Source organism: Loxodonta africana, chromosome X, assembly GCF_030014295.1.
Source record: "Loxodonta africana isolate mLoxAfr1 chromosome X, mLoxAfr1.hap2, whole genome shotgun sequence".
Lineage (NCBI taxonomy): Eukaryota > Metazoa > Chordata > Mammalia > Proboscidea > Elephantidae > Loxodonta > Loxodonta africana.
This window is the reverse complement of record NC_087369.1, coordinates 57,651,757-57,677,893: the sequence shown is the minus strand read 5'-3', so window position 1 is coordinate 57,677,893 and position 26,137 is coordinate 57,651,757. Positions and strand designations below refer to the sequence as shown.

At 48.6% G+C, this 26,137-nt stretch overlaps 2 protein-coding genes across 3 annotated transcripts in view; both read left to right on the top strand.

The window, feature by feature from the left end:
• The window catches only part of OTUD5 (OTU deubiquitinase 5), a 33,078-nt gene extending 14,669 nt beyond the window's left edge, over positions 1 to 18,409 (top strand). Inside the window, exons 3-9 of one of the 2 annotated variants that reach the window (XM_003418019.4) lie at positions 9,627 to 9,691; positions 9,779 to 9,935; positions 10,026 to 10,174; positions 14,428 to 14,631; positions 16,568 to 16,769; positions 16,858 to 16,971; positions 17,355 to 18,409. In XM_003418019.4, the coding sequence (XP_003418067.2) occupies positions 9,627 to 9,691; positions 9,779 to 9,935; positions 10,026 to 10,174; positions 14,428 to 14,631; positions 16,568 to 16,769; positions 16,858 to 16,971; positions 17,355 to 17,476 (1,013 nt within the window). In that variant the 3' untranslated portion in view covers positions 17,477 to 18,409. Of the gene's footprint in view, positions 1 to 9,626; positions 9,692 to 9,778; positions 9,936 to 10,025; positions 10,175 to 14,427; positions 14,632 to 16,567; positions 16,770 to 16,857; positions 16,972 to 17,351 lie in introns of both variants that reach the window. The other variant, XM_010597693.3, reaches the window with a different exon arrangement.
• A 3,286-nt stretch (positions 18,410 to 21,695) lies between these two features.
• Positions 21,696 to 26,134, top strand: PIM2 (Pim-2 proto-oncogene, serine/threonine kinase). Its single transcript, XM_003418022.4, has 6 exons — positions 21,696 to 21,942; positions 22,071 to 22,180; positions 22,853 to 22,903; positions 24,753 to 25,125; positions 25,584 to 25,760; positions 25,861 to 26,134. The coding sequence occupies exons 1-6, from the start codon at positions 21,882 to 21,884 to the stop codon at positions 26,022 to 26,024; spliced, it is 936 nt and encodes a 311-aa protein (XP_003418070.1). The 5' UTR covers positions 21,696 to 21,881; the 3' UTR covers positions 26,025 to 26,134.
• The last annotated feature ends 3 nt before the right edge of the window (positions 26,135 to 26,137 follow it).

Here is a 26,137-nt window from a genome sequence, read left to right as displayed (position 1 = left end):
CTTCTCTCTCATTCCTAGCCCCCTTGGACTAGGTCACTGGGTTCCACCCATAAACTCAGGAGTCCACACAACTCCTTTTACTTCTGACCAGCCAGCCCTTCCTCTCTCTCATCCCTAGCCCCCCCCACCCCCGCCGTGGGCTAGGTCAGTGGGTGGGCAGTGGAACATGTGCGAACTCAGCCCATCTCTTCATTGCTGTACTTCTATTTCCACTCATGAGTGGACCCAGGTGGTCACCACAAGCAAGCATACCAAGCTGTCTACTTGCCGGCTCCTTTAACTTCCAGTCCTGGAAGGGGGGCTTCTTCTGATGGACACTTAATTTTCCTGGCCGGATGCATCCGGAAGAAAACACTTGCTCAGAATTCAAACAGCAAAACACTTTTTTTTTCCTGCAAATCCTTCCTTCAAATGCAAATCTCCGGTTCTCCCAGCAGGTCTCCATGATTCTGCATGTCTTTTCAAATGCGAATTTCCTACTCCCAGGGGACACCGGTGGGGCTCAGGTATGCATAGGGCTCCTGCATTCTCAAACCAGCAGCCTGAGTTTTTTTCAGGCAAATTCCAGCTCCGCTTTTAGCACATCCTGTTGAGGCTGAGGGGTCGAGGCTGAAGGTGGAGGTGCATACTCTCTGTAATCTGTAATATCCAGTATTCATTTCTATCATACATTTAGGTCTTTTTTTTTTTTTACAGCACTAGGTAGGAGAAACATTCAATATCCATTGTCCATTCAAATAGACGTATAACCCTTTTTAAAAGCATTCCAGTTGAACCTTCTCTGCCCCTTGACTGTCTTCCATTCATATGCATATGGTCTTGGGCCTCAGGCTGGGTGGTAGACCCTGGCCCCCTATCATCCTGTTTATCTGGCCTAGCTTTTGCCCCAGGCTTTTTTTCTCTTTAGCTGCAACACAAATTTTCTTTCAGCCCTTACAGGTAACAACAAGCAAAGTAACCACCTAAGAATCAAAAGTTTTACTTCGTAAGCCCCTTTGTTCTTTTTCTTACAAAGTTCCATTCTTCCATTCTTTGTCTCTAGAATCCTGCTTCCTTCTGAAGCCAACTGTAAAAAACAATGGGAAGAGGGGGTGGTGTCTGACCTCCTCTAACTTCACAAGAGGGAAGGGGAATCAAGATCAACAGCCCAAGGCTAATTCCAATAAAAAAAAAAAAAGGAGGTCAAACATGCCTCCTCTTTCTACCATCTTTACCAATTCCGACACCAACCATCCCTCCCATGACACTCTCTACTTACTTGCTGGGTTCGATAATTCATTGCAATGGTCACACAGAGCTCACAGACGAGACTCATGATTATGGGGTTTATTAGGGAAATAACATTACAATTAAAGTTCAGGAATGCTCAGGATACAGTTCTTCCGTTAGGACAGCCTCTTCCCAGGCATGTTCACAGGCATGCTTCTCTCTGGCCCTCGGCCTCTGACCTACTCTAGCAAGTGTTACAAAGCTCTTTTAGCTCAGCTGATACCTGTCCAGAGGTACCGTACTCTGCCCGTAAGCCTTGGCCCAAAGGCACCCAGCTTGCTCACTCTGTGGGCCAGGAAGCCCAACACACCACCTTCTGCCGTTGTTTTTTCTGCCACCGCTTCTTGAGAGCTCTCTCTCTCTGTCTCCTGGTTTCAAGAGCTTCTCAGTGCAGGGATCCCAGGTCCAAAGGACACGCTTCACTCCTGTCTCTTCTTCCTTGGTGGTGGTGGGATCTTCTTCCTGCTTCTGGTATGGCTTATTTCAAGCCCAGTGGGATGGCAAAACTGACCCATCCCCTTGTTGGGCCACAGTTACCCTATTTGCACAGTCCCACCCAGTCACTTGGGTGGAAGTTACAAGATGATGGCTAGAAAGGCCACAAAAAAGTGATCCATTGCGCTGCATGTACCCATCATCCGGCTTCCATGGTCATCAACATATGCCAGTCTTGTTTCATCACTACCCTGCCCATTCTTTTTCACTCCCCTGGAACAGTATTTTAAAGAAAAACAAAACATTAGATCATTTCATTTATAAATATTTCTGTGTTTCTCTGACAGATCAGGATTTAAAAAAAAAATTGCCAGTGACAAAATGCCATTATCACATCTAATGAAATTAATTCTTAATAACAGATAATATCCAGTCTAAGCTAGTTCTTTGAGGCCTCTTTGATTCTGAGTCTGTGACCTAACAAAGAGTTGTGAGGTCCAATGCTAGTGTCCAGGGAAAGCTGGAAGTGTGACTGATCCTCCCTTTGGGGCTCTGATGTCTACCAAGGAAAAGTGCCTTCTGATAGGAGCTTTGAGCTGGGAGTCTAAAGACCCGTCTTTTAGTTCTGGCCCAGACTCATAACTTCTGTTTGACCCTGTGCCTCTCCTTTCTCATCTGTGAATGGCATTGATTTTGAGGGCTCCTCGAGTCCCGTCTGGATCTGCTGTTCTCTCAGTCTGTGGGTCCACCTCATGTCTACTGGTGGGCTGGACCAACTCAGACTTCACTCTTTGCTGTGCCACTGATTCTTGGTGTGACCTTGGGCAAGTAGCTTTTTCTTCCTGAGCCTTTCTTTATCTGTAAAATGGAGATAAAAAGACTTTAGAGTTGTAAGGATTATGTGAAATTACTTAGGTAAATCCCTTTAGTGCCTGACACATAGAAGATCCTCATGGAATAATACCTACTTGGAAACCCTGGTGGTGTAGTGGTTAAGTGCTACAGCTGCTAACCAAAAAGGTCGACAGTTTGAATCGGCCAGGCACTCCTTGGAAACTCTACGGTTCTACTCTGTCACAGAGTCACTACGAGTCAGAATCGATTGGATGGCAGTGCGTTTTTTTTTTTTTTTTTTTTGCCACCAAGTCAATTCCCACTCATAGCGACCTCATAGGACAGGGTAGAACTGCCCCATAGGGTTTCCAAGGTTGTAATCTTTATGGAAGCAGACTGCCACATCTTCCTCCTACAGAGCAGCTGGTGAGTTCAAACTAGTGACCTTCCAGTTAACAGCCGAGTGCTTAACCACTGGGCAACCAGGGCTCCTTTCATGGAATAATAGCATTGGTAAAGCCCAAACACTGCTTTCAGTGGCATCTCAGAGCCCCAGATGTTTGTTGAATGGGCAGAAGGTTCAGGCAGTGGACTCTGCTGGGCTGGGAGAAGCCCCAGTACTCCTGCCCTTCTAGTTCAGGTTTGTGTTCTCCCTGGGATGTTTCTCAGAGAGGTAGTTAGGTTTAGGGGTGTCTTGGACAGAAGGAAGGCAAAGAAAAACTAGGTGGGGGCCTTTTATGTGCCTGTTGACCCTGTGCTTAGTCCTCAGGCTATATGTGGGGTAAGCAGGGCTGCTAGTGAACTTAGGATCTGGTGGGCCCCACCCCTGTTGCTCAGAGAATGCAGCTGGGCATCTGGGTCTTGGGCCGTCTTTGAGGCAGACTTTGGGGCTGGTGAAGATTTGGTTTGTCCAGTAGCCTGTACCAAGAGCAATGTGTGTGTGTCTGTCTGTCTAGCTGTTCCCTTCAAGCACCCCCTAACCCTCCCTTTCCCCCAATTGTGGCCTTTCAGTAAGGGACCCAGGCTTACAGGAAGAGTTGATTGGGGCAGATTGAAGGCCTTTCCCTATCAGCACTATGGCTACCACATTTCCCCTGACTGGGCTGCCCTTGGCTTTTCTCTGTAAAACCTCAGAAGCCCCATGGCCTCTCCTCAGAAGTAGGTGGCGCCTGGGTCTCTAGGCCTCACCTGGAGGTTTCCCTGGGGCAGAGTGCATGGTACATGTGCCTGGGAAGGGTACTTTGTCTATAGGCTTTCTGCTGCCCCCTGCTTCCAGCCCAGCCTGAACAGGTGCAGGTAGCAGTTCTAGACTCTGGCGAGACCTGCAGTCCTATAGGCTCCAACTTCCTGCCGTGTGTTGAATAGCAGAAAGAAAACATAATTGAGGGGAGTGCAGACATAGAAGGCAGTCTGTTGTTCTTAACCACCAGTATGTGCTAGGCATTCAGCTGGATGCTTCAGGCTCGCCTGCAAAATTGAGATCATTATCCCATGAGATAGGTGAGAAGATTGAGATGCAGAAAAAAGAAATGACGTGCCTCAGGGTCATTAGTGGCAGAGCTGGCATGGGAACCCAGGGATGTCCAAAGGACACGTTCTTTATATGAGCCCTAGGTTCTTAGCTCGGCCTTCAACTGACTAGGTGACCTTGGCTGTATTCCTTGACCTCTCTGGGCCTTACTCACCTCCTCCATCTAGGAACACTTGGCCCTATACCCTTGGGAATCCTGAGGCAGGTGGCTTTCTGTCTTCTGTTTTGCCTCTGAGGTCTGGGTGTCCCCATTGTGAACCAGCATCCATTGCTTGTGCCCAGTTCTCTTCCACCACCCCCTATCAGTACTGATCAGCATCACTGAAGGCTTGGGTGGAGTGGAGGTGAGAACTGAGTCCCAGAGGTATCCTGTGGCCCACCCTGCCCCCAGCCAGGCCCTGCTATTCTCAGATAACCTCCTCCTGGAAACGTGAGTCTGCATTTCTCCCTCCCTTCCTCCCTCTCCCCACGTGGCTTTGACTCAGCAGAAACCTCTGGCCCTGGCCCTGGTCTTGTGGGCAAAGTAGAGGCCATATGTGTGTTTGACAGCATGGGCAATGGGAGAGTGTGCGTGTTATAGCGATGAGGCCCAGAAACATAAGCCAGATGCACTCCTCTGGTCCTTTTGGTCTTTGAACATGGCCCATTAGTGCTGGGAGGGGTGGACCTTGGATCAGTTTTGACTGTTTTATAAGTGGAGAAACAGGCCTCAGAAGAAAGCCAGGACCATATCTGACTCACACAGCCAGTGTCAGAACATAGGTGTTTGAGGTTGAACCAGGCCACAAAAGGAGAAGATTCCAATGGGCCACTTCCTATACACTAACTTCCTTTGACCTTTCTCTGCCCTGCCTCTTTCAATTTTCCCATCTTTGCTATGGGAATCCTTGAGCAGAAGAGCTAGACATCTCAGAGACCAGGCTATCAAGGGGGCTGAGTTCTGTTGTCCCTCAGCCAGCTCCCTACTGAGGTTGTGGTAGTTGAATCCATGGGCTAGGTCACAACCACAGCTACTTGACAGGCAGGCGAGGCCTTTTTCCTGGCTCATCTATTTAGCGGGGCCGTAGTTCCCACTGGACCAGGAGGGAAGTGGGGGACAGACTAGGCCCTTGGTTCCCCCTGCAGCACATATGTGTGGTTTGTTCCCTGCAGACTCGAAGCTTCCTTTTCTGTCATTAGCTGAACTTGCTGTAGCTCTTCTAGCTGGCAGGCATGTAGCAACCTGGGGGGTAGTTCCCATATGCCTCTAAAGCAAATGGTGGAGCCCTGTACTTAAACTGCTTTATAAAAATAGTCCAGGTTTTCCACATAACTACTGGGTAAATATTGATTCCATGTTAACCTCGAGGAGGAAGGATTACAGAGGTTTGGGGGACCTTACCCTAGGCAGCAAACGAGGTTGAAGCAGGTCTATTAGAGCTTTTGGTTATCTCCGCAACCCCTGACAAAGGCTAGAAAGAAGGTAGGGGATGCTCCTCAGTTTGTACAGCCTCACATCTTGTCCAGCCTTAAGGTTTTCCTGGTTGATGGCAGGGACATTTGCTTGTTGAATGAGATACTTCTCTCTTACGGAGTTTTTGTTGGATATTTGGTCCCAGAGAACATCTTGGGCAGGATCTGCTGGCTGTGTGTGCCCACTTATGCATTCCTGTTCTTGTGTCTTTGTATACTCAGAGAAAAGGAAGAGGTGGGGTGTGGGAGTAAGGTTCATGCTGACCTCTGTGGTCCGAGTGAGGGGTATAGCACCTGATACCTGTTATCCCCTTCCCATTCCCAGGCCATCCCTGGGTTCCAGCTGATTCCTGTTTGTGGGGAATCTGAGGCAGGCAGGATCAGACCTGGCCCCTAGGGAGCCAAGCAGCTTATGTGATAACGTGGATTGGGGGTGGGAAAGGTGGGTAATGTCACCTGGAGCCAGCAGTGCTTAAAGTCACCAGTTACCCCCTTGAAAGCCTGGCTTCACCTTCATTCCACATCCCTACTGGGGAATGGTTGAGAAAGGGCTGCTTTGCCCTCAGAACCAACCTTGCCCCATGGCAGATGCTCTGGTCTGCAACGAGGGAAGCTATGCCTAGCTCTAAGCTTAGCTTTTGGGATGTGGAGTTCCATAGGCTAAGGTTTCCAGCGCCTGAATTCACCTGTTCCCAAATGTGTCACCTTGGGCCAGCTGCGGCACATTCCTATATCTCAGTATCCCTCTTGGGAAAAGTAGGCTTGTTTTTGTGAGAATGAAATGAGTTGGAGTGTGACAAACCCTTGGTAGAACTAGTGATAGTATTGTACTGAGAATTTCTGAGCCCTGTTTGGGTTGAGAACAGAGGTGGGGCATTGGGGGACCCCCATCCAGCTGGACTCTGGGAGGGGAGAGCAGGTGCAGATTGCCCACAAGTGCAGCGTCAGCAAGAGGAGAAGTTTCGGTTTCTATCAAAACAAGTTATCTGAATTCCCCTACTTCTGCAGATCCACTGGACTCTTCTTTTCCCCTACTTCGGGCCCCCACACAGGGAAGTCCAAGTCTGGTCCCCAGCCCCATGTGCCAACCTTCTGGGAGGAAGAGGAGGGCTTTCTGGATGATAGAGGTGGGGCTAGAAGAATCAAAAAAGCTAATCCTTATTGAGTACTCACTATGTTCTTAGCCCTGAGCTGAATGCTTTTCCTGCTTTATATGATTGAAAAAACAACTTCTAATCTCCCTTGTTGGGGAGGTACTATTGCTGTTTCCTTGGTTCAAAGGTGCACATTTTTCCCCACACTAATAATCCCCAAATTAGAGTACATGTTATAATCAGTGTGGTGGGGTTTTTCCCTAAATAAACTATGATTAAATACATGTTGTACCATACTACTTATCAGTGGTATCTTAGAATTGAGAGAAGGTGATACTTTACACTTTACAGATGAATAGAGCAGTGTCATAGCTTGCCCACATTTAAAGACCCTGTTTTGTGAAGCCTGTCTTATTAATCTTTGCATTTGATTGCTAAAGTTTCAAGCTAAGGGTACAGAAGGTGGGCTTGTGAACCTTTGGATTCAGTAAAGGTAGAGAGACAGTCCTGTTTGCCATGAGGATGGACAGTAAGAGGAAAGATAGCCTGAGTTCAGCATTTGGGGCTTTTCTCTGGCTGTGGAAGTGCAACAAAAAAATGAGGAATGGCTTAATAAGCGTTCCTGGAAACATTACGGCTGATGTGCGGGTAGCTAGGAATCTGAAGGAGTCCTGATACTCATGACAAACATAGCTCCTGTTTCCTGAACACGTACTGTGCCTCATGTGTTCAGCAAACTTTCCCATGTAGTCTTGACAACACCTGTGAGAGGAAGAGGAATTTCTTTCTTCACTGTATGGATGAGGACATTGAGACCCAGAGAGGTTAAAGGCTTTTGTCCAGTGTCATACAGCCTGGAGGCAGCAGTCTTTCTGCTAGGCTTTGATGCCTCGCCAAAGAGCAAGGCAAAGGAGTTAGTGGCAGGAACATGGGACTCTCCTGCGATTCTCCCCTGCTCCCTTCCTTATTCCACAATTTCCTCTCTTTTCCCCATTTTTGTGCATCTGGGATCTAACGTGGGTAGTTAGATATTATCTCCCAGGCCTGGAAATGAGGGTTGACCCCTTCTACAGGAGATAGTTTTCTCCAACACTTCAGTATATCTCTCAGAGACTGGCAAGCAGACTCCTATTTTACCCCTTCCCTCCCATTTTAGTTCCTGTTTACTGCAACTGCCGACAGCACTGCCTCCCTGGAGCCCCAAACTCTGCCTACAGAAATAGCTCCCCAAGCAGCTTGGGCAGCCACAGTGGGCTCTGTGGTCCTGGCTTCTAAGAAAGGCAGCAGTAAGGGGCCCCCAGCCTGTGCACAGGCACGTGACTTGCTGGAAGTGCCACTGAGGGGTGGGGGTGGGGATGGGGAGAGTGTAGCCACAAAACCCACATCCTTGTTTACATTGGTGAAGGGGCTACCCCTTCCCGCCTTCACAACCCCCACCCCCACCCCAGGTCTCTGTACCTCTGAGAGGGCTTGAGACAGAGGCAGGGCTCATTTTCTGTCTCAGAGCAGCCTTTCGTTATCTCATAGAACCCTCTGGGGATGGAAGCGGGGGAGGACAGTAAAGGCATTCTTCTGACCATTCAGCTTGGTAGACTGATGATCATGGAAGAAATCTGGAGTTCCATTCCCTGTGTAGACCTGTTCCCTACCCCAGTGCCCCAGGGAGAACCCATCATAGCAGCACTCTCCCCGGGGAAACAAAGGGAATTTCCCTCTTCATCTTCAGTGATAGAAATCAATCTTGCTTGACTTCTAAGTCCGCCTTAATTTCCCAGGGAAAAGACCTGCCTGGCTCCCCCAGCCTGTCCATTCATTCAGCAAACTTTACCTGATTTCCTTTACTGTATCAGGCCCTGAGCTGGGGGTAGATTTAAACGTGAGCTACCCTCTGCCCTCAGTGAGAGTGCAGTGTGATGGGGCAGATGAAGGCCTGCAGCCCTTTGATACATGAGGTAATAGAAGCGCCCTTTGGGGGGTGAGAAGGGAAAACTATGTTAAAGGACACGTTGGTGCTTAACAAGTAGGCAGCCAAGGAGGAGGGAAGGGCATCCTGGAAAAGAGGGAATGTCATGTGTGAAGATCCTCAAAGCAAAGAGGGAGCCTGGTTCCTTCTCTCCTTATTTCAACCAAAACCCCGTGACACCTGGACCCTTTGGACTGCAGGTTACCTTTTGTAATTTTGGCTTAAGTGTGTGTGTGTATGTGTGTTCTCTTTCTTACTAGACTGTGTTTCTTGCAGGCAGGGGCAGGCTTTTCCTCACCTCTGTATCCTTTGCAACACCCCGCATTCACGCCTCGCTGTGGAGAGCCCAAAAGCGAAGGGGACTCTAATTTACTGAGTGACTACTCTGTCCCAAGCCTAGTGCTGGTCACTTTACACCCATTACCTCATTTAATCCCAGAAAAGGCCTGCTAGATAGTTATCCATCTTGTCCCCATTTTACACACGAGGCATATGAGCCTCAGAACACTTGCCTCTGGTCACTCAGCTCTCTAGTACCTGGCAGAACTGGGCTTAGAGCTGAGATTTTATTTTGTTTTAATCTACAGAGACAACACTGACTACTGGGAGTCAGGAAAGTTGAATTCCAGAGTTGACTCTGCCACAGACTGACTTCCTGTGTGACCTTGGGCAGCCACAAACTCTCCCTGAGCCTCAGTTTCCTCATGTGGAGAATGAGAGGGGGGTGGAATCGATGGTGCTTGAGGCCATTTATGGGACTTAAAGTGTTTGTTGACTTGTCTGAGTGGCCGGGCAAGCTCTAGATAAAGTCATCTGCCCAAGAGGCCTCAGGTTGTATCCCTCTCATCTGAACTCTCTTGTTCCTCAAGACTGTCTCTGCCTCTCTTTTTTGCGTGGCCCCAACCCAACCCACAAAGGGAAGAGCTGTCTAGGCCTTGGGGTAGGAAAGGGAGCTTCCCAGGCCTCCCAGCCCACAAGAGTATTCCTTGACTCAGGACTCTTCTCTGGGCAGCTCCAACCCCAGCCCCTCCTTTCTTCTGTCCCACAGCTGACCAGGTGTATGGAGACCAGGATATGCATGAGGTTGTGCGAAAGCACTGCATGGACTACCTGGTGAGACGTTGTGGAGGCCTTGGGGCAGGGGCAGGGTGGGAGGATCTCCTCTCCACACAGACTTTGACCCTTTCATCTTTTCTACAGATGAAGAATGCTGACTACTTCTCCAACTATGTCACAGAGGACTTCACCACCTATATCAACCGGAAGCGGAAAAACAACTGCCATGGCAACCACATTGAGATGCAGGCCATGGCAGAGATGTACAACCGTCCTGTGGAGGTGTATCAATACAGCACAGGTACTTCTTTGGTGGGTAGGTGAGAGACTGATGGTCTGAGCCTGCCCTACAGGCCCACTGTGGGTACTCCCTCGTTCTCTCTCTCTGCAGAACCCATCAACACATTCCATGGGATCCATCAAAATGAGGATGAACCCATCCGTGTAAGCTACCATCGGAATATCCACTACAATTCAGTGGTGAATCCCAACAAGGCTACCATTGGTGTAGGGCTGGGCCTGCCGTCATTCAAACCGGGGGTGAGTGGGTCCCTGTGCCCAGGATAGCTGCTGAATATAAAGGCTAGAAACCTCTGTTGAAGTCTCAGTTCTGCCCCTAGCTCACAAAAATGTCTCGCCCCTTCTGGGTCTCCCTTGAGATCTCACCTCTATAAAATTAGGGAGTTACCCTAGGTAATCTCTCAGGGCTCATTCAGTGGTCTCAGTTTGCTTCTCTATGAGCTGCTCACCCATCTTCTGTGCCTATTGAGAGCTGGCATTTAGAATATGGAGCCAGATTTAAGAACATTGAGCCAGGACTTGATCTGGGTTATCTTAGCATCCACCTGGATCCCCCTCCCAACTCATAGGAGTTACAGACAGCTTCAGTCATAGAGACCTGAAATGTAGGCTGGCCCCACCACTTGCTGGCTATGGGACCTTAGGTAGATGGTGCAGCTAATCTGAGCTGGCAGCTTGGCTGATACAGGAAGTGCCTAACACTGGGACCGGTGCGTAGTAAGTACGTAGAAAGTGAAACATGTTTTCCCAACACACGCTGACAAATTCTCTTTCTCTCTCATAGACAGAGCCTGCTGGGGATTTTGATATCTTCTATTTTGGTTTCACTTCCTAGAAACAGAAAATGCTCCTCCTCGTTTTAGGAAACACGTACCCGACCATCAGTACACCCTCCATTATAAGCGTTTTTAAAAATAAACTTTTAAATTTAGAAAAGTTTTAGATTTATAGAATTACTGAAAATACAGAGTTCCCATATACGCCACACCCAATTTCCTTTATGATTAACGTCTTATATCAGTGTGACACTTATATCACAACTAATGAATCGATGTTGATGATATTATTAATTAGACCGTACATTATTCAGATTTCCTCAGTTTGTCCTTAATAACCTTTATCTGTATCCCATCCAGGATAATACCACATTATGTTTAGTTCTCATGTCTCTAGGCTCCTCTTAGGTGTGACAGTTTTTCAGACTTTCCTTCTTCTTCTTTTAGTTTTTTTATCTGTTTACTGTCTGTGTAGTTTTACCTTTTCTGGAATGTCATATAATTGGAATCATACAGTATATAGCTTTTCCAGACCGGCTTTTTTCACTAACACACTGCATTTAAGATTCTTCCATGACTTTTTGTGACTTGATAGCGCATATTTTTTTTTCTTTTTAAAATCTGAATAGTTGGTTTTCTTTTTATTAATAAATGTTTTTTATGAACAGTTTCAGATTTACAGAAAAATTGAGACAATAGGACAGAGAATTCCCATGCATACCCCCTCTTCCACACACATAAACACACAGTTTCACTATTATTAACATCTTAAATGCTACATTTGTTACAATTAATGAACCAGTATTGATACGTTATTATTAACAAAAGTCCTCATGCCTCCTTAGGCTCCTCTTGTCTAACATTTTGTCACACTTGTCTTTGATGACCTTGACAGTTTTGAGGAGTACTGGTTTATTATAGGATGCCCCTCTGTTGGAATTTGTCTGATGTTTTTCTCATGATTAGACTGGAGCCAGGAGTTTTAGGGAAGAGAAGCACAGTGGTAAAGTGCCATTTTCATCACATTCTGTCAAGGGATATTGTATCAATATGATTTATGACTGTTGTTGTTGACCTTGATCACCAGGCTGAGGTAGTGTTTGTCAGGTTTGAGGTGGGGAGTAATGCTCCATCTCCTCGAGGGCCGAGTATCTATATAAATTACTTGGAATTCTTATGCAAGGGAGATTTGTCTCTTCTCTTCCATTTATTTGTTCAGTCTACTTATTTCAGTATGGACTCGTGGATATTTGTGTACTGGGTTATAATCCAATACTACTTTTATTTATTTTGTTGCTCAAATTGTTCCAACTTTGGGCATTGGGAGCTCTTTTGGTTGGTTCCCATGTCCCTTTGACATACTCCCATCACTAGCAGTTTTGTTTTTGTTGTTTTATTTTTTTGAGAGTAGAGTAACATCTCATTACTTTCTGGAACTGCAACATGCACACCCTTCAGTTAGGTTGCTTTATATATTTGTCATACACTTAAGATTCTGTTTTCATAGACATATGCTGCATTTCATCCTGGGGTCCCCTGACCTCCTAAATGATTTTTTTTTAATGTGCATGCATTAAGGTATACAGAATAGTTTCACTATCCTAAAATCCCCTGTTCTCCACTTAATTTGTCCCTCCTCTTTCCCCATTAATCCCTGGGAACCACTGTGAAAAAACCAAAACCCATTGCTGTCAACTTTATTCCCACTCATAGCGATCTTATAGGACAGAGCAGAACTGCCCCATAGGGTTTTCAAGGCTGTAAATCTTTACTGAAGCAGACTGCCACATCTTTTTCCTGTGGAGCAGCTGGTGGATTCAAACCGCCAACCTTTCGGTTAAAACCACTGTGCCACCAGGGCTCCTACCATCCATTTTGCCTTTTCCAGAATGTCTTATAATTAGGATCGTATAGTATGTAGCCTTTTCAAACTGGCTTCTTTCTCTTAGTAATATGCATTTAAGATTCCTCTATATCTTCTAGTGGTATAATGGCTTATTTCTTTTTCCCCTCATTTTTGATGGCTCTTTTTGTTGCCGAATAATATTCCATTGTATGGATGTACCAGTTTGTTTACTCATTCATCTATTGAAGGACATCTTAGTTGCTTCCGGTGTTTGGTGATTGTGAATAAAGCTGCTATAAACTTTTATGTGCAGGTTTTTGTGTGGGTATACGTTTTCAGATCACTTGAGTATATATCTAGGAGTGTAATTGCTGGATCATGTTTTAAGAGTATGTTTAGCTTTTAAGAAACTGCCAGACTCTCTGCCAAAGTGGTTGTATTGTTTTGCATTTCTGCCAGCAGTTAATGAGAGAGTTCATGTTAGTGTTGCTCTGCATCTTTCATCAGCAATTACAGTTGTCAGTGTTTAGATTTTAGCCATTCTATTAGATTTTTTTTTATTAGATAGGTGTGTAGTGGTATATCATTGTTGTTTTAACTTGTAATTGCTTGATGACAAATGAGGAAACCCTTGGTGGTATAGCGGTTAAGAGTTCTCCTGCTAACCAGAAGAAGGTCAGCAGTTTGAATCCACCAGGCACCCCTTGGAAACCCTACGGGGCAGTTCTACTCTGTCCTATAGGGTCACTATGAGTCAGAATCGACTCAGTGGCATTGGGTTTGGCTTTTTTTTTTTAATGACAAATGAAAGTGCCCTGGTGGCGCAGTGGTTAAAATGCCCGACTGCTAATCAAAGGTCAGCGGTTTGAACCCACTAGCCGCTCTGCCGGAGAAAGATTTAGCAGTTTGCTTCCGTGAAGATTTACAACCTTGGAAATCCCCGTGTCAGTTGTACTGTGTCCTGTAGGGTCCTTATGAGTTGAAATTGACTTGACGGCAGTGGGTTTGTGTTTTTTTTTGGTTGATGGTAAATGATATTGAGTATCTTTTCTATACTTATTTTCCTTCTGTATATCATCTTTGGTAAGGTATGTGTTTAAATCTTTTGCCCATTTTTAATTGGCTTATTCCAGCAGAGTTTTACATACTTTTTGATTGTTATCTACATTAAAAGATGACATTTTACATAATTACTTATAGCCCACATGCATTTGTGTGTGGTGTGTGTATGTAAAAAATAGTCAAAATGAAAGTTTTAGGAAACAATACACTTATTCCCCAGAATTTACTCTGATATTTTTTATTTTTTTTTTAATGTTTTTACAACTCACAGCCTGAAAACAGTATTCTCGTAAAATGTCCCACAACTCATAGCACCCCATGCTATATAGTAATACTGCCCCTTCATTCCCTCTCACACCTATACTGCTTCCCCCACCCACTTACTTGCTCACATTCTACCTCTACCCTTTGTATGCACAGCTACCTTCTCAGATCATCTTTTCTCTTTGTTCCCTCTGGGCTTCTGAGCATTGTGAAACTCAGTCATTGGTCTGTGGGGCTTCTGTAAACTAAGGCCTAGGCTAGAGGACACCTGTCTGTCCCAGACTTAGTGCCTCAGTTTAATTGTCTTGGGGCCAGGGCCAGGGCTTCTGAGTGTAGGAATTGGGAATGACAGGCTGCATAGTCCAAATCTGCTTATTCTCAATATCTGATGCATAGGCTGTCTGGCAGGGGATGTTTAGCCAGAGTACGTGTCTTCTTGTCTCCTGTTTTCTGGGGCCAGTGGGCCTACCTTCTCTGAGACAGTTCTGTCTCTAGGATAAAGTTGAGAATGTCACCCCACATCTGTGTTCTTTTCCCCTTTGCAGTTTGCAGAACAGTCCCTGATGAAGAATGCCATAAAAACATCGGAGGAGTCATGGATTGAACAGCAGATGCTGGAGGACAAGAAGCGGGCCACAGACTGGGAGGCCACCAATGAGGCCATTGAGGAGCAAGTGGCTCGGGAATCCTACCTGCAGTGGCTGCGGGATCAGGAGAAACAGGCCCGTCAGGTCCGCGGCCCCACCCAGGTAGGTCATGAGCCCTGTTGCTCACCTGGCCGAGAACCCATTATTCCCATGCTCTGACCCCAAACGGCAGAAAAAAATTAAGCTGTTTTGACATCTGGGAAGAAAGGAAGTTACCAGCCTAGTCCATACTTCATTTTGGCATTAGTCTAGGCATCTGCCTTGGAACTCTCAACACCTGTGCAGAACAAGCTCTTACGGAGTGAGGGAGGACAGTGGCTGGTGGTTACATAAGAGATACATAAATTGTTTCAGAGAGACAGGCTTTTGTTGAATGACCCATGTGTGCTAGGCTCTGCTGAGGATGTAAAATCAGATCCAGCCTGCTCTGCCCTCAATGATCCCCTGTCTATTGAGAGAGACAGACACATCAGTGGGGGCCTCCACCCTGGCTGGGAGGCCAGTGGAGATGGGGGGCTCTGGTCAGGCTTCGCAGAGGAAGGTTGAATTTTTAGGGCAGGGAGGGAGCAGGGTGACAGGCATTTGAGGACTCAGATGGAGTTTGGAGTGATTGTGTATATATATATGTTGGCAAGAGCTGAATAATTAATTCACCAAATATTTATTGAAGGTCTGTGCCAGGCACCATTCTCAGTATATGGGGTACATTAGTAAGCAGAGCAGGCTAAGATCGTTGTCCTTGTGATGCTTGCAGTCTTATAGAGGGAAGCAAAATAAACAACAAACATAATAAGTTAGTTGAGGTGCTATGGATGAAATTTGGAGAGCAAGGGTAAAAGGAATGGGTAGGGCTGAGTGGGGAATAGGAGTTGACAGTATTAAATAGCATGTCCAGGGTAGGCCTCAGAACAGGAGAGATTTGAGCAGAACCTTGCAAGAGGTGAGGGGAGTCAGTTAAGCAGGTATGTTAGGGAAGGAAGAGGGTTGGGCTTTTACTCTGACTGAGGAGGAATCCATGGGCGGATTCTGAGCAGAGGAGGTAAAGGATCTGACTAAGGATTTAACAGGATCCCCTGGCTGCTGAGTGTAGAACGGAATCTGGAGGATGAGGGTGGAAGTAGGGGTACCAGTGAGGAGGAGGCTACTGCGTAGTCCAAGTGAGTGGTGATGGTGCCGGCCGTGGGAGTGGTGAGAATGGTTTGGATTCTGAATATATTTTGAAGATGGAGGTAACAAGACTTTCCCGTCAGATTGGGCTATAAGGATGCTAGAGAGAAAAGTTAAGGAGCTTAAACTTTGTCCTGTGGGAGAGTTCCTGTGGTCCGTTCTGTGATTGGAATGATGGTGACTTAGTTTTTTAGTGCTGCTGTAATAGAAATCCCACAAGTGGCTGGCTTCAACAAACAGATTTATTTTCTCACACTTCGGGAGGCTAGAAGTTCAAATTCAGGGCACCAGCTCTAGGGGAAGGCTCTCTTTGTACATTCTGGAGATGATCCTTGTTTCAGGTGTTCCTCAGTTCCTTGATGATCTCTGCGTGGTATCTGTTTCCCCATTTGTGCTTCCCTGTCCCTGTGTTGGAGCCCTGATGGCACAGTGGTTAAGAGATTGCCTGCTAACCAAAAGGTTGGCAGTTCGAATATACCAGGTGTTCCTTGGAACAGTTCTACTCTGTCCTATATAGGGCCTCTATGAGTTGAAATCGACTTGATGGCAACAGGTCATGTCTTTTTTTTTTTTTTGGGTCCCTGTGTCTAATCTGCTCTTTTTATATCTCAAAATTGATGGTCCTAAGTTTTTTTTTTTTTTTAAGTAACGTAACAAAAAAACCCTGTTCCCAAATGGTATTACATCTACAGGTAGAGGGATTAGGATTCCAACACATGTTTTGGGAGGACACAGTTTATTCCATAACAGCGACCTATGTAGAAGCTGTATTGTAGCCAGGATACTAGGAAGGGAGGGAGCACTCAGGGATGGGACAAGGGAGGATCATGGCTGGTGTTGATCCTTGCCGCCTTTTCCTTCCCCACTGCAGCCCCGGAAAGCCAGCGCCACATGCAGTTCAGCCACAGCAGCAGCCTCCAGTGGCCTGGAGGAGTGGACTAGCCGGTCCCCCCGGCAGCGGAGTTCAGCATCATCTCCTGAGCACCCTGAGCTGCATGCTGAGCTGGGCATCAAGCCCCCTTCTCCAGGCACTGTCTTAGCTCTTGCCAAACCACCTTCACCCTGTGCACCAGGTCAGTGACTTGCTCACAGGGAGCGTGCTATGGTTAGGAAGTGCTTCCTGGGTCCTGGGCCCTGCCTCTGACTGTCCATCTGCCCCAGGTACAAGCAGCCAGTTCTCGGCCGGGGCTGACCGGGCCACCTCTCCCCTTGTGTCCCTCTACCCTGCTCTGGAGTGCCGGGCCCTCATTCAGCAGATGTCCCCCTCTGCCTTTGGTAAGCCTCCTCTGTCTTGGGGACAGGGACCAGCTGGGAGTTGGGGAGATACTGGAGGAAGAAGCAAGTTCTAAGAGGGGGCTTTTGGAGACTTGGTCATCTTCCCAAGAAAAGGAGAGGGGTGCTGGAGGGAATTTTTCAGCCCAAGAAATCTACCCCAGAAGGTGTCTGAGTGAGGTTTTTTAGGCCCAAAGGAGCCTTCTCCTTAGAGAAAGGAGTGAGAGGGGCCTTGGGTGGGGTTTTCATGCTGTGTGTGTGTCTGCCCTTCAGAGAGGAGTGATAAGGGGCCTGGATAGGGTTCCTTCAGAGCCAGGGTGGGCAGAAGGCAGACCGAGACAGCTCCAACTTCACATCATCCTTCTACCCTTCCTCTTGCCCAGCAGGTCTGAATGACTGGGATGACGATGAGATCCTAGCATCGGTGCTGGCAGTGTCCCAACAGGAATACCTAGACAGTATGAAGAAAAACAAAGTGCACAGAGACCCACCCCCAGATAAGAGTTGATGGAGACCCGGGGACTGGAGACCGTTTCCCAACCCCATCACTCCTACCCTCTGGTGCCACCCCACCTTCTTTGGCTTTCTTCCCTCTTGCCTTCTTCCCTTCTCCCTCTTGTCCCTCCTTTTCCTTCCCCCCACTTCCCTCTGGCTGGCCCACCCCTGTGTCCCCTCTCATAGCTGCCACCACCACCACGTGTCTCTCTGCCAGCTGACGTGCCCTGTTGCCCCCTGCACAGCACCATCCCTGCATTCCACAGGGGACTCGGGCAAGGGTGCTGAAGGTAGGCAAGAGGCACACAGACAAACCACCTGGCCGCCAGGCAGCCCCAGAGGAGAGACATTCAGACAGAGGAAAATCTCCCTGCCCCTCATTCCTCCCAAGATCAGAAAAACTTGTCCCCTCCCCCAAAATGATGCCAGGGAGGTGGGGGAGAGAAGTGGGGAATCCCCTTCCCAGTACCTCAAGAATGTCTGAGCCTTCAATTTTGAATTTTTCTTTATTAAAATGTACTTTTATCTTATAAAATTAACCAATCAAAAATGATCTAGACAACAGCATTGGCTCTGTAAAGATGGCATCTCTCTGGTTTGGGGAACAGGCAGGCCATGAGGTATGGAGGGGGCACAGTAGTGCGGTTCTGGCCTCCAGCTCTATGGAGGTGCGTTGAGCTGGGGTGGGGGTGGGTAAGCAGGTATCAGACTGGCTTTGGACAATGAGACTGACCTTGCTGCATTCCTTTTGCTTCCACCACCGCCAGTCTCTCTGGAATCTCAGGGTTGGGGGGCATCCTTGGGGATCGTAGCCGCCACCCAGGATTTGAGCGTGGGGAGTGGGAGCAGCCTCAGCAGATGGGGCATCTGTGCCCTGCAGGTATTGATAAGATCCGCTATCTGTAACGTCCTTGGCACAATAAAACCAAATGTCAGTTTCCTCTGAGCGGCTCTGTTCTATGTGGGGCAGAAGGTGGGTGGGCCCATGGGCAGAAGAGGAGATGGCACAGGCCTTGACTTGACCTCTGAGGTTCCCATGCTCCCCAGTAGGGCCCGCCTGGAGGCCTGAAGTTTGTTCATATTGGATTAATTCACTTATTAAAATCTCCGTGTGGGACGTATTGCCACCAAGAAATCTCCATCTTTGTTGCCCTTACACAGTCCTGGCACAGATGCAGCCTGCCCATCCTGTTTCTTGGGGGTGTGCTAGGGGCAGAGGATCGTGAGCTCCTTGAGGGCAGGGACTGAATTTCCTGTGTGAATTTCAGCTTCTGCGCTTGCCTCGCACGGTAAATGTTTGCCCTTGTGAGTTGGAAAGGCACAACTGACACTTCATAGCAACATGAGTTTGGTGGGAGAGCAGAGGGGCCTCTCCAACTGTATTTTAGCAGCTAAGGAACAGCCCAAGCTCTCTTTTTTCATTTCTCCCAGTCCTCTGACACCTGTCCCTGCCCTTCCTAGGTACAAAGCTAAGGCAGAGAAGAATGGCTGCCAGCCCCCCTCCCAGTTTTCGCTCACGTTTTTTATCACTGTCTCTGTAATGGGTCCTTGTGGAAGGATGTGTGTTGGCTCTGCAGGTGAGGGCATGGCTGTCTGTGTGTCTGAGGGGCGTCTCTCGAGTCCAGTGGTCAAAGCATGTGTATGCTGGAGAGTTGGTTTAAAATCTTTCATGGCTTTTTACTAGCTGCGTGGCCTTGGTCAAATCACATAACCTCTCTGAGTTTCACATCTCCCATTTATAAAACAGGGTCATTAATGTCTACTACCTCATTTTTTTTTTTTTTACCTCATGCTCAGGTTGTGAGCATCAAGAGAGAATGCATATGGTTGATGTAATATGCGACTGGGCACAGTGCCTGGCACATTCTGAGAGTGCAGATGTTAGCGGGTGTTATTTATTATCCTAGTGTTGAAGTTTCTGCGCCGTTTGCCCCTGCCTACCTCTCCTTGCTGCTCTGTCCAGTTTCCTTGGCCTCTGCCTGAAATTTGCCTTTACCCTGTCCTCAGCCGCCAACCTTGTCATTCAAGACTGGTAAAGGGTCACTTGAGAAGCTCCGTATGACCCTTTTCATATTCTTCCCCTATCTACAAATATATCTGCTCTCCCTTTTCTCCAGGAACTGTACTATAAACTTCTGGGCAAGGGCTATGACGGTTGACTGATCTGTGTATCTCTAATATCCATTCTACCTTCCCCAGGGCCTGGCAGCCTTACAGTAGACCCTTAATAAATGATGGATGAATAAGGACCCTTAATAAATGATGGATGAATAAGGGGGAGGTATATGTGTGTATTTGCTTTTTGGGTGTTATCTGTGTGTGTGACTGTTGAGTCCCCAAGTCTTCATGTGCATCTCACAGAGTGTCTCCAATGGTGTGTGTGTGTGTGTGTGTGTGAGAGAGAGAGAGAGAGACACAAGTCAGATGGTAACTGGTACTCTTGACAGTTTGTGTCTGTATGTGAGACAAGTATGGGTCTGTGACAGTGCATCTGTGGTTTCTATTTGATAGGGTATGTTTATTCCTGTGGCAGATTCTGGGAACTATTTCTGGACAGTTTGTTTCAGTGACAAGGCTGTATGTATGTGTCTGATGATGCATGTGTGTCTGTGGCCAAGTACACTGTCTACCCGTCTATGTGACACTGCATATTTCTGTGGGTCCATCACATCAGTATGTGTGTGTACCTTTGAAGCAGTGCATCTGTGTATCTTCCTGTATCAGACTCTGGATCTCGTTTCTGGTACAGCACAAGCCTTTCTGTGACAGTGTATGTCTGATGCTGCCCATGCCTTAGTGACAAGTTCTGTCAGTGTGTCTGACAGGACATTTCTGTATCATTGTCACATGGCAATGTCAGTCTATGCGTGAGTCTCTGGAGTGCCCGTCTTTGGTAACAGCAAATCTCTGGATGTCTATTTCTGACAACTCTGTGTCTTTCTCTGCTACAAGTGGGTGCATTTCTGGGTGTCATTCTGGGACATAACTGTTTGTGACAGCATGCCTACCAGGCAGTGTATGTTAGTCTATAACAGTGCATGTCCCTGTGTGTCTAGGAGTTTACATGAATTGGATGGTACATGTTTGTGTCTGTTTCTTACATGGTATTTTCCGTCTGTGTCTTTGGAGTGCATGTCTTTCTTCCTGGGGTGGAGAGCCTCTCTGGCTATTTTTCACATCTTTGTGCCTGAGGGTGTTAACCACCTCCCTAGCGGCCTCTACCGTCCTCTCAGTCCCCATCTCATCCAGAAGCACAGCCCCACTCCACCTCTACTCTAGCTGGCCCTCGAACCCTATCAAACACCCTCCCTTGCTGTACCTGATCCTAAACATGCTGGCTGGGCCCACAGCCAGGTCTAGCCACGTGTGGCTAGGTTAAATCCAAAAACCAAACCCGCTGCCATCAAGTGGGCTCAGACTCAAAGCAACCCCATAGGACGGAGAAGAACTGCCCCATAGGGTTTTCAAGGCTGTAGATCTTTACAGAAGCAGACTGCCACATCTTTCTCCCGCGCGGGGGGGGGGAGGGGTGGGGGATGCTGGGTTTGAACCGCAAACCTTTCAATGAGCCGAGCGCTTTAACCACTGCGCTACCAGGGCTCCCAAAACACCCCGCAGGCCGCCCCTCTGGGCGCGTGGGAACGCTGCCTTTGACCAGCGCGTTCCCTGATGGTGGTCGGGGGATTACCCCTCCCTGGAAGCTGGATCGGTTCTTCCCAGAGCCCCTAACTTCAGTTTCCGAGGTGGAGGCTGCCAGTCTCAGCGTGCTCAACTTGGGGGAGGAGCACCTATTGTGACTAGGTCCTAGATAGCCTTAGACTCCATCTTTAGAAGCCAGGACTAGCATTATCTCCATGCTAATTTCGAGATGGCTGCGGTAAACCAACTTCCTAAGAAAGGAGGCGGCGTTGATTTTAAGAAGTTTTTATATATGTATGAAAAACAACCCCGCGCAACCAAAACAAAAGCGGGTGCTGCAAAGGGATTCCCAGAACCGGATTCCTGTTCGCGTGCGTCCCACCTCGCCCCCCCCACTCCTTTGCATGGAGGCCCCGCCCCGCGCCGGAACCAGGCTCGTATTTGCATAAAGGGGTACTTAAGCGTTGAGGGTGGTATGCAAATAGGGATTGCCTCCTATTGGCTGGGGTACAGCAGGTGCCGCGTCCGGATTGACCAAAACCAAGAGGGCGGGGCCGTCGCCCCTGGCGACTCTCCCTGGCGGCGCGTGCCCAGTCTCAGAAGCGTTGGCGCTGGCGCGCGCGGTGGATCCTAACGTTGCACGGTCTACTGGCGTGCCCGGGCCACCAGTTTCCCTCCCTTCCATCCTGGCGCCCCCTGGTCCTGGTTCCGCGGCCGCTCTGCCCCGGGCGCCCCCGCCCTGCGGACTCAGCGGACACAATCTGCGCAGCGTCTCCTCCATGTTGACCAAGCCTCTGCAGGGGCTCCCCGCGCCCCCCGTGACCTCCACGCCGCCCCCAGGTGAGCGCAGCCTCCCTTATCGCGATCAGGCAGGGCGGGTTGGAGTACCGGGGGGCGGTGCGAGGGGAGGGGGGTCGCGTCCCGGCTAGGTGCGCCGCCGCCCTGACTTCTTCACCTCGGCCGCGTAGGAGGCAAGAATCGGGAAGCATTCGAGGCGGAGTACCGACTCGGCCCCCTCCTGGGCAAGGGGGGCTTCGGCACTGTCTTCTCGGGACACCGTGTCGCAGACCGACTCCAGGTATTCACCACGAAGGTCTTGGCGTGTGTATAGTGGGTGGCGGGCTGGAGGCCGAGATGCTGGCTGATTGGGGGAGTGAGCCTGCAATGTGTGTAGTAGGCGTCATGAGAACCAAGATCCGGTTGCTGGGGGATGTCCCTGTAGGGGCGGGGGGTGGGGAGGGACTGTCCAGGTAGGTATATGGGGCTAGGTTTTAGAGCGATGATTCTGGAGGTCCAGGGAGTGAGACTAGGGAGTGGGGGATCATAAAGACACTAGGCCTGGGATCGAGGGGACGTGTGTGTGCGTGCGAAGGTGGGGAACCCAGGTATGAGATTTTCGGGATTTTGGAAGGTGTCTAGTGTGGAGTCGTGAGGACCAAGACCCTAGTACAGAGTTGATCAAAGATTTGGGGTGTCAGGAAATTCGGAACTCAGAACCTGGAAGTGAGGGGTCGTTGAAGCCTGAGAATGGAGAACCCCAGGGTTAAGGATGGTGAGAGGGGTGAACTTGGTTCTGAGGACTTGGAGGAGGGCAGAGGAGAAACCTTGGCTCATTGTGGGGTGTGGCGTGGTTGGGAACCAGAAAGACTAGGCTGCTGGTTGATGGAGAGGCACTGGAAGTGGGCAGAGAGTCGACTGGGAGGGGCCTGGGGGTCACTTGCTGGTCCCCTCACTTGGCCCTCTTCTCTAGGTGGCCATCAAAGTGATCCCCCGGAATCGTGTGCTGGGCTGGTTCCCCTTGGTGAGTATCTTTGGAGTCCTTGACCTGTAGACTCCATCTCTGAGGATGGACTCACCCTTTCTTTTCTAGGGGATGGATGATTCCCGGGGCCCTGTAACGGTGAGGACGCCACTACCAGCCCTTGTTTACACCCCTGAGCTGATATCCATCACCCCATTCTGTTCTGACTCACCCCAATTCTCCTAGAGCTCTGGATTCTCCCCTCCAACCTTTTTTTTCTCACCCACCCGCCAAACACTGCTTTGGGGGCTGCCCGCAGGGCATGCTGGTGAGGAAAGAGGGTCAGAGGTCACTGGTTGCCAAGGTGATGGTGATTGCTCTTTCCTGCCGTTAGAGCGCTAACGAACAACAGGGCAGGTCTGGGCAAGTTGTGGAGGCGGGAGCGCCTCCTGGTGGGCTCTAGGGAAACTGCGCTTGCGCAGCCCGTGGGGCTTAGAGGGAAAGGATGTGCCTGCGCTGCAGCGAGATTTGCATTACCGTGAGAAAATCTGTCTGCGTCTGTGCAAGTCAGTGGGCTGGCCGGGAGAGGGCCCCACCTCAGGCAGAAAGGCTGCCTCTAACCATCCGTGTGTCTGTACTGAGCTTTCTAGAGTGGGTGGGGTGACTTTTGTGGCCAGTGAGATTTATGGCTTTCACTGAGACCGACTGTATGCCTCAGGCTTTGGGTTCATCATAAAAGCTTACCGTGTTCCAAGTTCCACTGAGCACTTTTCATTCAACACTGTTCTAGGTGCTTGTTGACAGTGACAAAATATCACACGATGACATTTATTGAGTTCTTGCTTTGTGCTAGGTCCTTTGCAATTAATTAATTTCAGCTACTTAACAAATGCACTATTCTAGGCACCTGGCAAATATTATATTTATTGAGAATTTTTGTGTTAGGTCTTTTTCTACTAATTTACTTGTTAACAAATATTTATTAAGCCCTACCCTGTTACTGGAGTCCTGGTGGCACAGTGGTTAAGAGAGCTTGGCTGCTAACCAAAAGGTCAGCAGTTTGAATTCACCAGCTGGTCCTTGGAAACCCTATGGGGCAGTTCTACTCTGTCCTGTAGGGTCGCTGAATCAGAATCGACTCAACAGCAATGGATTTGGTTTTTGGTATACTCTTACTACCAGAGTCCCTGGGTGGTGCAAATGTTTAATGTGCTCGGTAACCAAAAGTTTGGTGGTTTGAGTCTACCCAGAGGCACCTCAGAAGAAAGTCCTGGCGATCTACTTCCAAAAAATCAGCCATCGAAAACCCTATGGAACACAATTCTACTCAGACACACATGGGGGGTCGCCTGTAGTTGGAATCGACTTGATAGCAACTAGTTATGGTTACCCGTTACCAGGCACTGTTGTAGTGCTTGAGATAGGTCAGTGAACTAAACAAACGATTACACTATAATAATGTTTATCAAGCGTTTACTCCATGTCAGACCGTATGCTTTAAAGTGTTTTCATCTGTTTAACAAACATTTATTGTGCACCTACTGTGTGCAAAGCTACTGTTCCAATCTTTTGGGATATGTCAGTGAACAAAACAGATAAAATATATTACATAATGGTTTTTATTAAGTGTTTCCTCTGCTGAAGGCCTTTTTGCTAAGAACCACTTTCATTCTTCAACTATTTATTAAGCTCCTACTACGTGCCTGATGTGTGTAGGCTCTTTGCTTCTTTCACCCTCTCAATGGCTCTGTGAGTTTGAGCCCTTAAGATGATGAAACTGAGGAAGTGGGCTGTTAAAGGCCACACAGGCCGCTGAGGAGCTATGGTTTGAGTCCACATGAGAAGTCAACCTCAGAGCCACTGCCCTGACATATATCTTCTTGCTTCTCTCCCTGTTTGCTCCCTCCAGACAGACTTGGCTACATGCCCACTCGAGGTAGCACTGCTATGGAAGGTGGGTGCAGGTGGCGGGCACCCTGGTGTGATTCGCCTGCTTGACTGGTTTGAGACACCAGAGGGCGTCATGCTGGTCCTCGAGCGGCCTTTGCCTGCTCAGGATCTCTTTGACTACATCACAGAGCAGGGCCCACTGGGTGAAGGCCGAAGCCGCTGCCTCTTTGCCCAGGTAGTGGCAGCTGTTCAGCACTGCCATGCCTGTGGAGTTGTCCACCGTGACATCAAGGATGAAAACATCCTGATGGACCTCCGCCGGGGTTGCGTCAAACTCATCGATTTTGGGTCTGGCGCCCTGCTTCATGATGAACCCTACACTGACTTTGATGGTAAGATTTGCCTAAATCTCACTGGGGGAATTTTTTTACCTTTATTGTTACGATCTCTTGACCTTGACTCCAATGCTGGAGTGACCTATAACCCTTGACTCATATTGTACCTTTATAAAGTTCTTGATTTCTAATGTTGGGGACTCTCAAACCTTGCCCTCTGATAAAATCCATCTTCTGACAATGTCCTGACCTTGTTATGGGCTCTTATTCTGGTGAGGGGACCTTGCTATTCTGAATGCACTCTTATTCTGATGAGAGTACCCTATTATTACCTTAAGTGCATTTATTATTGTGATAGGACCCTATTATATTTAAAGTGCTCCTTTTCTGGTAAGGGGGCCCTGCTCCTATAATGAATGCTCTTTAATTCTGGTGAGGGGACTGTACTTCCTGGGGAGAGTGGTATAGGAGAAGGGCATTATCAGAGAGTGGTCTAACCCTCAGCTTGCATGCAGGGACAAGGGTATACAGCCCCCCAGAGTGGATCTCTCGACACCAGTACCACGCGCTCCCAGCCACCGTCTGGTCACTGGGTGTTCTCCTCTATGACATGGTGTGTGGGGACATTCCCTTCGAGAGGGACCAGGAGATTCTGAAGGCTGAGCTCCACTTCCCTGACCATGTCTCTCCAGGTGAGGCCCTCACTGGCCCTAGCCCAGCAAACTCCATCCCTCCCAGGGACTGATGTCCCCCTTACTGACTGCTAATCTCCCTTGTGCTTCTGCCCTGCAGACTGTTGTGCCCTAATTCGCCGGTGCCTGGCTCCCAAGCCCTCTGCCCGGCCCTCACTGGAGGAGATCCTGCTGGACCCCTGGATGCAGACACCAGCCGAGGATGTACCCCTCAGCACCCCCAAAGGAGACCCCAGCCCCTTAACCTGGTCCCTGCTACCCTAAGCCTATCCAGGCCCTCACTGGCTGGAATAGCCATCCCATGGCCATGCTACCATGCTACAGAGATAGTTGGACATCTGTTGACCTGGTTTTACAGGTCATTAAAAATCCAGTAT

What these genes read in the sequence shown, in the direction of transcription:
- PIM2 (XM_003418022.4), top strand. Translation starts at nt 21,882, where the DNA reads ATGTTGACCAAGCCTCTGCAGGGGCTCCCCGCGCCCCCCGTGACCTCC. An exon ending in TGCTGGGCTGGTTCCCCTTG is followed by an intron (nt 22,904 to 24,752) that starts GTGAGTATCTTT and finishes TGCTCCCTCCAG; the next exon opens with ACAGACTTGGCTACATGCCC. An exon ending in ACCCTACACTGACTTTGATG is followed by an intron (nt 25,126 to 25,583) that starts GTAAGATTTGCC and finishes GCTTGCATGCAG; the next exon opens with GGACAAGGGTATACAGCCCC.